This window comes from Lutjanus erythropterus, chromosome 18, assembly GCF_056507025.1.
Source record: "Lutjanus erythropterus isolate fLutEry1 chromosome 18, fLutEry1.hap2, whole genome shotgun sequence".
NCBI lineage: Eukaryota > Metazoa > Chordata > Actinopteri > Lutjaniformes > Lutjanidae > Lutjanus > Lutjanus erythropterus.
Window position 1 is genome coordinate 32,945,623 of NC_139334.1, and position 14,107 is coordinate 32,959,729.

Here is a 14,107-nt window from a genome sequence, read left to right on the forward strand (position 1 = left end):
GTTGACCAGTTTTAACATTAAACAGCATGTCTCTGTGCTGTATTCAGTCAGTTGAATACTTGTCAAAAATTATGAATTGAACTGGAATTGTACAAAACAAAAAAAGTTGAAGCACAACAGTGACAGGAATTAATCTATTACACAGTCAAATGTTTATAATAACTAACAAGCTATTTTTTTCTGTGTTCCACAGTGGCCATATTAAACTCGACGACACAATCGGAGAAGACAAATCTTCAACCACATGAGCCAAGTTTGAGCCAACACTGAGTGCTGCAACCAACATGAAGATTTATATGCGATTTGTGTGTTCTGAGTTGCACATGTGTGTGTGAACATGTCTGAAGACATCCATGTGAGTGTGTGCATGCTAAAGGTGAAGTAGCGTTGAGCGTGAGTGGGGTGTGATGGTGTTCACCATGTCTGAGGAGGATGTGATTAACTGCACCATCAGCCATGAAATCCACCAGTATCTCTTTTCCTGCGTCTACATCCTCGTACTGTTGGTGAGTGTGTAAACATGTTTAACACATGAACAAAACTGTCAGAGTGTCTGAAGACTCTATATTAGCGCACAAAAGATCGGTTTCCAAGTTTGGGTCAGTGTGACACAGGAAACTGTCACATCTCAGGCCACTTCCTCCTTGAAAACACGACATTGCAGCACTGATGCTTAAAGAGCAAGCTCAGCGAAAGTGTGCAAACTGCAGCATGAGTCACAGTTGTATGTTGCGTCAGTGAGATGATGTTTAGTATTTGAATTGCTGATGTTGTAGGTGTATGTTGGGAGTTTTGAGTTCATGACGTGTGACGTGGGGCAGCACAGTGGCAGTGGCACGCTGTTACATCGAGAGGGGTCCAACCCAGAGGAAAATGTTGTTTCTCACAGTTCCATTGTCTCATGAGAAATGACTGAGATTCTTATTGTGAGCTCACTGAAGTCTCATCTGTTTCTCCTAAATGCCTCATAGGAGATTTTGCTGATCTCATAGGTGTCTCTTTCTAGCTCACTTAGCCACTGAGACAAATTTAAGATCTTATTTGAGACAGCTGAGGTTTCTTTTAGGTCTAACTGTTATCTCAAGACCTGATTATTTAAGATAAATCTAAGATCAGTGCAGTGAGACAAAAAAGAACGTCTCAGTTAGGCTCAAATCAGTCTCGGGCTGAGACGAGACAAAGGTTATTTCTCAGCAGCCGAAAGTCTCAAAGTCTTAATTGGAGCTCATTTATGTCTACGAGACACAGGCTTAACAAAAGCTAGATGTTATTTTGAACTTTTCCTTTCCTCTGGAAACTGCCGTCCTCCCTCTTGAGGCCACACTGCTGTTAACCAATCATGTTTGAGCGTTAATAGGTGGAATCCGTTGTATGAAGAACGCTTTGTGAACTGTCACTCATGTCACTGTAGCAGTCTAACAAAATCTGCTTCTTAACTAATTTAAAGCGATAAATAAACTTTCCAGTTGCTAAATCTTCACTCACATTAGATTTACAAGGCCTAGTTTAAGGTGTAACTGCACACCAGGTCTAAGCCTAACTGCACCCCCCCCCCCGAATAATTGATTATCACTGCAGGGAGCGTGGGAATGACAGCGACCAGAAAGACTGGACACCGCTCAACTAGTCGGAGTTAACCAACCATGGACAGCTAACAAAATACTCTAAATAAATAATAAAATGTTTCTAAATAAATTATAAAATGTTCTAAATAATGAATAATGTTTAAATTGAGAAGTTTGGACTTGTCTTTTTGTTTGTTGTTTCCTTATTAAGTTTATACAGTCAGGTGAACTCAGGAAACTCTATTATAATACAATTACATAATTCTATGCATCTTAAAGAAAACTGAGATTGTACAAAAATCTTGCTTCTTGAAATTGTGGCGGCATTGCAGTAGGTGCTTCACCATCACTGTGGGCAGATGTAAAAAGCATGAATTCTGAAAATGTATATAATAGATGTTCTTGTCTGGTAATGGGTTGTCTGAGCAGAAAGGAGGCAAGTTTTCTAAATGTGTGTTTTAGTAATTAAGTAACAGAGGATTGCAGTGTCTGTCTGGTGTCAGAGAATCAAAATAATCACAGTCAACTATCTTCTTGATTCTAGATTGGCGTTCCCTCCAACTTGTACTCTCTGTACCACGCTGCCCTGCAGCTGAAGCAGAAGAATGAGCTGGGAGTTTATTTAATGAACCTCACTGTGTCTGATCTGTTGTACCTGGCATCATTACCACTGTGGCTCCAGTACATCTTCCAGGTAAACCAAAACCGCTCATTAATTCTGCGATGTAATTGGCTGAATTCCTTCATACGTCTTTAGGGATTCTTTCACTTAAGATAAGTGTCTATCCTTAGAATAAAAAAAGCTAATTACTAAGTCAGAATAAAGTTCTTTCATTTTGCAATTTCCTACTTTCTTTTAAAAATGTCTTCATAAAAGATGGTTCCCTGATTTATGGTTCTTTGTCTGTGTACTGCTGTGCTTCAAATTCAATTGCTCAATCTGGACTTTTGGATTTGGATAGTGCAAAATTTTGTTCACCCAAAAATCAAAAATACATATTTTCCCTTGGCATGTAGTGCATCTAGATAGTTTTGGTGTGAGCTGAAGAGTTTTAGAGATAACAGCTGCAGAGATGTCTCCTTTCTCTCCAATATAATGAGACTCTTGCTTGACCAGTGCTTGAGCAGTATTCCCATTTTTTTTTAAACCTCTTTAAACTGAGACTGGGGTCCGTAAGGTAAGAATGGGTGATTTCTTTTCATTGTAGAATACGCTGTTGGTCTAATCTACCGTTAGTTTTCATTTATCTACGTAGTAGTCCTGTTTTACCTGCTTTGATCTATATAAAACGTCACCTGTGGTTTCTCACATCTGTCTGTTAGGATGATGACTGGCGTCACAAAGAATGGTTGTGTCAGCTGTGTGGCTTCCTGCTCTATGAGAACATCTACATCAGCATTGGTTTCCTGTGCTGCATCAGTCTGGACCGCTACCTGGCTGTGGTCCATCCTTTAAGGTGAGTTTGACTGTTAGCTGAAGCTCCTTTGACTGGTCACCACTGCCCCTCAGCGCTGATCCAGTTGAATCAGTTTAAAACTTCATTAGAATCGACCTCATCTCTCTCTTTTTTGTCTCCAGGTTCAGCTCGCTGCGCTCTATGAAAGCAGCGTGGTTTGTCAGCGCCATCATCTGGCTGAAAGAGATTGCTGTGGGCGTGGTTTTCTTCCGCCATAAGGAGCTCAGCCAAGACCGGAAGAACCAATCAGTGTGCTTCGAGCACTATCCCATGAAGCCTTGGGAGCGTCCAATCAACTACTACCGCTTCACTATTGGCTTCATGTTCCCACTGGCCATTTTATCGGTGGGATAATTTTTTCACAACCTTTTAAAAAATCTGTTATTGATCACATAATTTAAATTTTTTAATGATCTTATTTATATTATTTTTATTTGCTTTCTGTCTTCAGACACGCAAACCTATCAGTTCACCATGTTGAAAAAGTCCTTAGAATGAAGATGTGATTCAGAGGTTTGTCAGAGAGGAAGACCAGTTAGTTGACAATAATCCTGACGTTTTTCTGTCCAGATCAGTTACCTGTGTGTCCTTCGTGCTGTGGGTCGGAGCGCCGGGACACAGCCGGATCAGAAGACGAGGATCAGGCAGCTGGTCAGCAGCACCATCCTCATCTTCCTCGTCTGCTTCTCCCCCTACCACGTCTTCTTGTTAGTGCGCACCCTGCTGGAGCGGGACTGCAACTTCATCGCAGGTACACTTTCTTTACTAGAAAGTAATCCAGCAACTGAGGATGAAATCTTTTGTCTTAACCCTGTGTCCTATGTTCTTATTTTCCAGGAATATTTAACTACTACCACCTGTCGTTGTTGCTGACCTCCTTGAATTGCGTGGCTGACCCCGCCCTCTACTGCTTCGTAAGTGAGAGCGCTCGCCGTGGCCTCTACAGGGCCATTTTCCGCCCTGTTGCCAAGTTTCTCTGCTGTTGCCTTCGCCGCGGCAATGCCAGCCCGAGCAACCCAGCCACCGATTCCCACGAGGTCGCCACAGACGAGAACAACGGCCATCCGACCGTGATGCTGCTCACACACACCAGCACACTCAACAGCTCAAAAACAGACACTTCCAGAAAAAACACAACTTTAATCACACAGACTGATGAAAAAACGATCACACCTTTAATCCAACAAAATAACAGAAACACAGACAAATGTGTGGACAGTGATGGAAAACCCAGCTGTGTGATAACCGTGGAGGAGCAGAGCCAAAAGACAGAGAGGACTGAAGAGACTGACAAGAACAGCAGCTGAAATTATCCAAGGAGCAATCAGGAAGTAGTGGAGTAGTGGAATTAAGAGGACAAGACTAATCTTAAAGGAACATTTCATCCCAAAATCAACAATACATGTTTTTCCCAGGGCCTGTAGTGCTATTTATCATCTAACTTAATTTGGTTTGCATTGCAGAGTTTTGGAGATGTCAGCTGTCATTTATGCATTCTCTCAAATATAAAGGGACTAAATTGCACTCAGCTTTAGGTGCTCAAAGCACACACACACACACACACAAAAACGTTCAAAAAACTCAAAACCAAAATCATGTCCTGGCGACTCAAAATAATCCACAGACTTTCTTGTGAACAGTTTCATGTAGGAACTATTTTCTGCAGTAGAACCTACTGTAACTGCTTTAGAATTGACCGGAACTACTTTCTTTTTGGCTAGAAAGAAAGTAGCTCCTATACTTAACTGCTCACAACAATGTATGTGAATTACCTTGAGTAACTGGGTCATGAAGAGACAGTGGTTTTGATTTTTTCAAATGTATGCTTTTGGTGCTTTGAGCATCTCAAGGCGAGTGCCATTTAGTCCCATTATATTGGAGAGAAGGCTGATATCTCTATAGCTGATATCTCCAAAATTCTACAACTCACACCGAAACTATCTGGATGGATAAATGGTGCTACAAGCCAGGGGAAAAATATGTATTTTTGATTTTGAGGTGAACTGTCCCTTTAACTAAGCTAGGAGGGAGTGGAGAACGCACAAGAGACTGACCACAACTAACCTGCCTGTAAGGCTTAATGTAGCAGTGGCCCTAATGAGAGCTGGCTGCCCAATCCAGCTGTGTTTACATCATCATCATCATCATCATTGTCATCATCATCATCCAGTGGCATTGGACTGAAACGTTTGCTTCTCTCTGATACATCAGCTAAACTGACACTTTGTATGAGTATCTTAATCTGTTTTAACCTGTTTACATTTCTGACATGGGAGCTGATTGGAGGTGTAGATTGATTGATATTCTTTTGAAATAACAGTATTATGGTATCACTTTCTAATAAGGTACCCTTTATAGAGAGGCAAAGTCACGCCTGCAAAAAATATTACGTGTTTTTTTAAAATCGGAACTGTGCCATGAATTACACATATTATATTATGTCATAATTTTTCTGTTCACTGAGCATTTAGTCATGTGAGCCGACTTCCTTCCTCACTGTCTGAACTATCCAACGTATCCCATTTTTATGTAAAGTATAGCAACTAGCTAACAATGGCTAGTAGCAAACGCACTGTTACATTGAATAAATTACAGATTTCTCAGATTTTTGACAATTGTTTGAAATATTTGGGATAATATAAGTTCACAACTCAACAAAATGGATATAAATATAAATATATTGTTACATATATACAGCTTTAATCATTAACAAATGAATTACTAATACTTTATAGGTTAGTTATAAGCCATTATTGACAGAAATGTTCAGGTTGTCAGTAGTAGTATAGCCAGAAGTCTTTTTGGGGGTGGCTATAGAGAAACTATGGTGTGCCTACCTCCAAGACCCTCGCAGTAACTTTGAAAAAATAGGCAACTGTTACCCCAATGTTACTCGTTAAACCATGAGTATTTAAATCAGTTACACTACAGGCACCAGCACGAACAAATGAGTTTTTTTAAACTTTTGTGAAGTTTTATAAAAGGTGGCTTATTAGAAAGTGGTACCAGTGTTCCTTTAAAAAGATGTCACTGAACTTCAGCCCTCGAACAAAATGAATCTACCAAAACCATGTTTTCATTTCATTAGCTCTGGCAGATTCATACACATATAGTCTGGCGACATTTTGACATAAGCCCCAGGACAGAGTCTTTAGTACCAGAACAAAACGAACAAAACCTTTACTTGAAGCGGTACAGATACCACATCACAACTATAAAAGGAGCACGTCCTGAAGTGCATGGTAGCTAATTGTTTTGATCAGTGCATGAACACAATGTGTAAAATTAAAAGGCTGAATGCTAATAGCCTACCTATGGGATTCTGGGTAGGTGTTGAATATATTAGAGTTGTTCATGCCATTAAATTTACAATATGACAGCAACGGATCAACTTTCAACTTTTTACAGTGTTCTGTTCAGCATGTAGACCTCACCATGGACCTGAGACTTTAGAATAGTACATTAGCAAGAATTTAGAAATCATTAGCTTTAAAGCAAGACTGTGTAACTTTTGCTAACAGTGAATGTTGTCAATAATTGACCAATAAGAGATGGGTGTAAATGCTAAAACACAGTGTGACAGCAGCACAAGTGAAGAAGAGCCACTAAGTCAGGAAACTGACTCAGTACATAGCACACCAGTACTGGGTCTGTTACACAGCAATAGCTATGTAAAGTTTGCTAGCATTAGAGGGTAGCTAGCATTAGCAACCATAAGCTAGTGGCTGTAAACAGACCAAGTGAAGCTGTAGCAGCAAAACTCCTTAGTATATGTAATTGTGCAAGAGTGGTTAAGAATTTAACTTTTTTTTGACATTTTGGATTGCAGTTAGTTTCTGTTTATTATGTAATTGTCTTCTCTCTTGTGTCTTTGTTTACTTTACTTCCTGTCTTTGTTTTTTCCCGCCTTTCAGATTTCCAGTTTCACCTGTCCCTGAGTCTCCCTCTGTATTTAGTTTGTATGTTTCACTCCATTCTCTCCAGTATGGCCTTTGGACTGATAACTGTGAGGTAACCAGGAAAAACAGAAATGCCAGTCCAAAGGCAAACAAATCTAAAGGGGGAGGCAGGAAAATCAACGTCCAGAAAACAGGCAATAATCCAGAAACACTGAGGGAAACAACACCAGGCAAATGCTCAGGTGCTTGACACAGAGGACAAACTGGTAAAGAAAAGAGGGACATATGCAGACTAAATACACAGGGAACCTAATCAGGGTCAGGTTAAACTAATCAGTTATCAAAGAAGGCGGGAGAAAGACAAGGACAGAAGTAAAGTAAATAAAGACACATGAGGAAAGACCCTTACAAAATAAAACAGGAAATAACTGAATCCCAAAACCGTAACACTTCTAATTTGTAAGAGGAAAATTATTTATTTTTTCATAAGTTACACAGTCTTTCATTAAAAGTAATTTCCTCATCATTTGACTGGACTGTCCTTCCCTTTTTGCTCGTCCCACAACTTTAACCTTGACATGAACTTTGACAAGGAGGTTTCTAATACTTACAAATGTCTTAAGGTAACTGGCATGAATCTGTCCAGGTCTGCTTCTTTGCTATAAGAGAATAAATATTGAGGGAAATGATGTCTAATGTTTACATAAATTGATATTTGCATGCATGAGTGGAACTATATTGATATGTTCATAGTTTTATATTGTTAAGAATCTGTCAGTAATTCACTGTATTATTGGACAATAACATTATGCTCATAACTTGTGTTATTATGGATCTATGACATACTGTCAAAAATGAAGGTCAGAAGTGAATTTGTTGTTACAGCATTACTTTAAATGTTATCAAAGTATTGTCAAAACCTTTTGGTCAAATTTTCAAAAAATATTAAGTGAGATTTTAAGGTGGAATATTTAATTGTTACAGAGATATAATATTATGGTTAAAGCATCTTGTCATAATGGTAAATGTGGAAATGGTCTTATCTTTACAGTGTTGAATGTGATAAAGAATATTTTTATAAAACTTTTGAAACTCAAAAGGACAGCTTCTCATTTTGTGTGCATACGTGTCTGTGTGCGTCTGTGTGGTTTCACTCTGACCTCAGCCTTCCCTTTCTGACGCTGGCAGTCTCATCAAAGGGAACTCTTTTCTTGAACTTGTGACGAGTGCATCGATTCAGGACTGATTATCTAGACGGTCCCTGTGGTTTGACCTTGAGTTGACAACTTCTAGTTTGGTCATGCCTCCTTATCTCACTGTGCATATGGTTCTGAAGATTTCAGTTAGATACTTCTTTTACTATCAGGGTATTTGATGGATACTGATGGTCTCTTGAGAATAAATCTATTTGGGTGATATCCCAAGACTTTCATCTGATGCCACCGTCATGTAGCCATGTGCATGACTACAAATCATGTATATTTAAAGGACCAGTGTGAGGAATTTAGTGGCATCTTCTTCTCACTCTCCCCTTCCAAGTGTGTAGAACGCAAAAACTCACAGCAAGAAATACAAAGTCATACTCAGAGCCACTAATCAGGGTCAGGTTTTTGGGTTGTCTGTTCTAGGCGCAAAATTTCAAATGTATTTTTTTTTTTTTTTTTTTTTTTGGTGCTTTGAGCACCAAAGGTCGAGTGTCATTCAGTTTCATTATATTGGAGAGAAGGCAGACATTTCTACAGCTGATCTGTCCAAAACTCTGCAACTCATACCAAAAAAATCTAGATGTGAAGGTCACGCTACAGGCCGTGGACAAAATATATATTTTTGATTTTGGGGTGAACACACAAACATTTTTTTGATTTTATTTCTTTATCCCAAATTCCTCCCACAGTGGCGGCTGCACTCTCCATCATCTGGTTTAAACTGACCAAATGACATCAACAATGTTATGATAAGCTAATCAGTACAATAGATAACACACACACACACACACACACACACACAAACACATTGATAACGCTGTTTAAAAATGACGTTTTATTATCTAAAAGCAGGGATTAGAGCCTGCAACACTGATTTGACCAGAACATTTTGACAAATCATGTGTTAGTCATTATCTGTTACTGTAATGCTTAATTTTCAGCACAAAAAAGGACAGGATTGGGGACAGCTGCTTGTAATTTTGGACTGTCCTGAATTTTTCAGGATGTTTGGTCACTCTAAGTTGCTTTCAACAGCTGCAGTATTTTGCCACATCAGTGTTGGTTGAATGAAGTGATGTTATGCTTGGCTGGATGTGAGTTATTAGTGTTTATTGTTTTTAGGAGATTAATAAATACAGCGGTCAGGTGAACCAGGAGCTGAAAATGAGTGTGTGAAAACAGAAGTGTTGTATTTGTTTGTGTAACAGAATCCTTCCTCTGGTTCTGACGTTTGTGTGTGTGTGTGTGTGTGTGTGTGTGTGTGTGTGTGTGTGTGTGTGTGTGTGTGTATACTCGAAGTGTGCAAATAGTGCAAACAGAAAGGGACTTCAGATGTGTGTGTGTGTGTGTGTGTGTGTGTAATGAGGAGGCAGAACATGCATGTGAATGTGTGTGTGTGTATTAATCTTGGCAGTATGAGCTGCTGCTGGCTGCTGCTGTCGTCCCGCAGGAAGTCACATTAAACCGGGGTCGTGCTGGGGTCAGAGGTCACAGTTGAAAAGGAGATGAGAAGAACAGTGTGACAAAAACAGAAGCAGAGAGAAGAAGAAGTTGAAACTTCCTCCATTCTTGAACGTTACATCATAAAATATTGACTAGATTTACTTCTTTTTTCTGTAAATTCTTACTCCATTCAAGACAGAAACATAAAGTACCAGTAAAAGATATGAAATAACTAAATGTACTAAAGTATATTTGATTATATTGTAATAAATGAAACTATTGGCTCACCACAGAACCTTGCAAGTAATTAAAGAAAAAGGATGAACTGTAGCCTGATGAGATGAAACATTTAACTGTGTAAAGATGCTACTTCTCCCTTTGTCCTTCACTACATTTGTGAAATACAGAAGGGTTAGGAGGAACTACTGGGAGAAAATCATATTTTGCAAAGGGGTTTCGGTAAAGGCCATAGCAGATCAGTTATCTGAATAGGCAAGAGCAGTATTACTTCACAGAGGGAAATGGAATCGATTTAAATCTATTTAAAGCCATAGTTCACCCAAAATTCACAAAACACTCCCAGAGCTTCAGCGGAAAACAGCGTTGCAGCCAAATCCAGTACAATTGAAGTGAATGGTGACCAATTTTAAAATGTTAAAAAAGAACACAAAAAAAACACAACATGTCTCCATACTGCTCGTGTGGTGTAATCCAAGTGTCTGTAAGCTGCAACATTAAAATTTGACCCAAAAAGACGCCATTTACATCATGTTTTTAGCCTAAATGTCAACTGTAGACCAGATCCTTGGGCACACGCCTGAAGTGGGTACACAGGCTTTCGCCCAAGCGGCGCGGCTGCAGCAAAGAAATGATGTTCTTCTTCTATGTCGAAGTCCTCAGACATTTTCTTCTTTGTTGAAAGTTTGAGAAGTCAACTGTGCGCATAACAAGTCACTATTTCTGAGCAGATCTCTCTCTGTTGTCTGAGTCACTTCCAGGTAGCACGTAAACACAGATGTGAAGGTATCGTGAGATCTCATATATCTTGTGTTGCGCCGCTTGGGCGAGAACTTGTGTACCCGCTTCAGGTGTGCATCAGTATTTCCTGTTTTATTTTGATACTCACCATTGTCTCTCATTTCAGGTACTTTACTTCCTGCCCCTGTGGGTTTCCCTCCTGTGTGATTACCTGCCCCGCCCTAATAGGTTTCACCTGTCCCTCGTTCCCCCTCCCTTGTGTATTTAGTCCTTGTGCTGCCCTTTGTCTGTTGCCAGTTCATTCTCAGTTGTGTGAGTGTGTTGTTCTAGACATATTCCCTGGTGTTCTGTTCTAGATTTGACCAGATTTTTGTATAGCAGACTCTGCTTAAGCCTACTGTCTTTTGGATACCTTTTATTGTGGTTTTTTTTTTTTTTTTGACTGATTATCTGTGTACTATTGTGTTTTTGAGTCCTTTGTTTGTTGGCTCCAGTCTGATAGTCTGGAGCTAATCTTGAATACTATTGGACTGATAAGCCTCATATTTTTTACGCACAGTCATCACTGTGTCATGACCTCTATGATTCAGAATTCTTGAAACCCCCCTTTTTTAAATGACTGTCTTGCCTTTATGTTTTTATGGCTGGAGGCATTATGTTTCCAGGTCATCCAATTCATGATATCTCAAGAACGCCTTGAAGGAATTTCTTCAAACTTTTAGCAAATGTTGACTCCTAGATTAACTGATGAATTTTTTGGTCAACTTACTAAACACATTCCAGCTATAATTTAAGAATTCATACACTAATTATGACAAAATTACGTACAAATACCTTACAGAATAAAATGATGAGGTGATGACATTTTATAACTCCAAGGTCAACTTCTCTATCAGTCCTCTGTCCTCCTCTGTATAAACAGTCTCAAAGTGAAAACAGCATGTTTCTGCCTGGGAAAGATTCACTAAAATCACACATGTATAGTGATTAAAGCAGGAAGGTAAATTTGTGTGAGGCTGGTTAACTGTGACACCGATGTATTCAGCACAAGCAGACACCATGGCAGATATCCCTACAGTAAGATACATGCTTTTGTGTGTTCCTTTCCACTGTTATGCTGTTTTCTTTAATAACACATTACAGTAGCGACATATCGTTCATCACTTGCCTTTCTGTTTGCACAATTCCACCAACACTGTGCTTTTCTCGTACCCTATTACCATTTGCCCTACACCTGAATCAATCTGACCATCTACGGTTGTCTTGGGATTAACATTTTCAGACATGAAATGAAGCAATGCAGCCGAGACAATCATGAAATCCATTCCCCACTTCAGGCAGGGTGGAAATAAAATGAGAATATTACCCTGTATGCACTGCACGGAGGTAATTCTTATGTTAAACCAAAATGATTATATGCCTGTGTTATCACCGGTACAAGTCTTAGTCATAACATCTTTTCCTACTCGTGTAAAAAAATAAAGGTGATAAAGGTGTGAAGTAACTATGTACAAATACTTTGGCGTTATTGTATTTAAGTAGAGTTTTCAGGTATCTGTACTTTATTTTTCTGACATAATTTTACTTTTAGCAACATGTTAACACAAATATTTGTGTTTTCAACTCCTAACATTTTCTTAACAGACTGGTTACTTGTTGTAGCTTGTTTTAATTCATCTGAGAAGAATTACTGATTATTTTAACTGTGCATCAATGTGTGCCACCTTCCATACATCAAGACTAACAACTGTAACAAGAAGAAAAAGATGTAAGAAGACAAAAAAATGTAACAAGACAAAAAAACATGTAAGAAGGCAAAAAAATGATGTAGCAAGATGAAAAAAAGGAACAAAATGAAAACTCTTCATGACACTACAACAACGTATCCATGCAAAAAAGACGCAACATGATGAAAAAGATGAAAAAACAAAACAAAATGAAAAATGATGGAACAGCACGATAAAGATGTAACAAGACAAATAGATGTAACAAGATGAAAAATGACATAACATGAAAAAGACGTAACAAAATGAAAAAATAATTGAATGGCATGATAACAATGGAACAATACAAAAAAAGAGGTTCAGTTAACTTTGCACAGAAGCAGCCAGTAGAAATGTCCTTCAGAGGGAGACTTCTTGCTTTTACAGAATATTTTGAGCACATTTCATAGCCTCTACCTCTAGTGTCACTTTTACTTGAGTAAAAAAGTTGAATCAGCACTTCTACTTGAAATTCATTGAGAGGGACAGGTCAGATCAATTTTTTGTCAAACAGGATTACCCTTCATTTGTGAAGCACAACGCATATTCTATAGGCTATAATCAGTGTAATACTTATTTCTGGATATTATGGAATTAGTACTATTTGCAACTACTCATGTACCTTCACTGAAAAGATATAAGGAAAATGAAAGAAAAAACAACTATGTAAGATCTGATTTTGATATTTAGTGGTGGTATAAATAAATAATAACAAACTAAGAGGAGTGCCTCAAGGCTCAATTTTAGGTCCCATATTTTTTTGCGCAACTATTGAAACATGGTTTAAATTTGAACTTTATATATGGTATGATGATAGTGGACAAAGGCACTTGAGATCATTGAGAAAGATGGTTTGCCTGCATAGATCAGACAAACAGGTCATTTTATTTCTGATTTCAAAAAACACTAATAAAGGCACAATCAGAATCCAGCACAACTGCTATAAAAGTGCATAAAAGAACACAATAGCTCAACACAAAATACTTCAGATTAGTGCATTACATTTTTATCTAAATATATTATAATCTGTGCAAAAAAAAAGAAATCTGACAAAATGACATACATTATTGAAAAATAACTGAATGTCAGACTACATACACACAGTCACTTTTCCAAGTGGACTGTTGCTGAGAAGCAAATCATTTAAGCTGCATCAGAAGCATACATAAAAAAAGACGTTTTTTTTTAAATGGTATTATCGATCATAATGTGTGACAGATGTTTCTGTTTCTTCTTTTGGAGGTGACAAGTTTTTTTTAAGAGCTGACATACTGCCAAACAAGTGCTCACTATTTCCGGTTTCAGATCATTTCACGAGATTAATTGGATATCATTCCTAAACTCATACAGGAACACTGCTTGGCAGTTAATACATAACACTTTAAGGCATGGTGGATGAGTAGCTGTAGCTTTCCGACAATCATATTACCAAAATAAAAAGACATCTATTTACTGCATCACAAGCAGTAAAAAGTAGTGCTTGAAAACAAAATATAAAGTGATGAAGCACTACAAGTACTCATCAAAAAAAGAAGTGTGTTTCCGGAGTCATCCACAGTGTTTCTCTCTTTAGCTTTTGTGCACATACTCCATTGTCAGATTTATACATTTGAAGATCAAGGCCACAAGATAATGTGAATTTTAAGTCAGGATCCAACTTCAGTCTGTGGAATGTGTTGTGTTCATCTATCTGTGAATCCCACAGGACTTACACATCATTGGTTATCTAAAAAATGCCTCATTATTGTTAAGATGTGTTTATTGAGGAGAAAATCTTTGAAAAGCAGCCATATGCAG

The 14,107-nt window shown here is 38.3% G+C and overlaps 1 protein-coding gene across 1 annotated transcript; it reads left to right on the plus strand.

The window, feature by feature from the left end:
• Nucleotides 1–214: 214 nt before the first annotated feature.
• Nucleotides 215–4,500, plus strand: gpr68 (G protein-coupled receptor 68). The gene is made up of 6 exons (XM_084742551.1): nt 215–506; nt 2,110–2,259; nt 2,889–3,022; nt 3,145–3,367; nt 3,593–3,773; nt 3,860–4,500. Exons 1-6 carry the CDS (start codon nt 408–410, stop codon nt 4,327–4,329), a joined length of 1,257 nt encoding a protein of 418 aa, XP_084598677.1. The 5' UTR covers nt 215–407; the 3' UTR covers nt 4,330–4,500.
• Nucleotides 4,501–14,107: the final 9,607 nt, after the last annotated feature.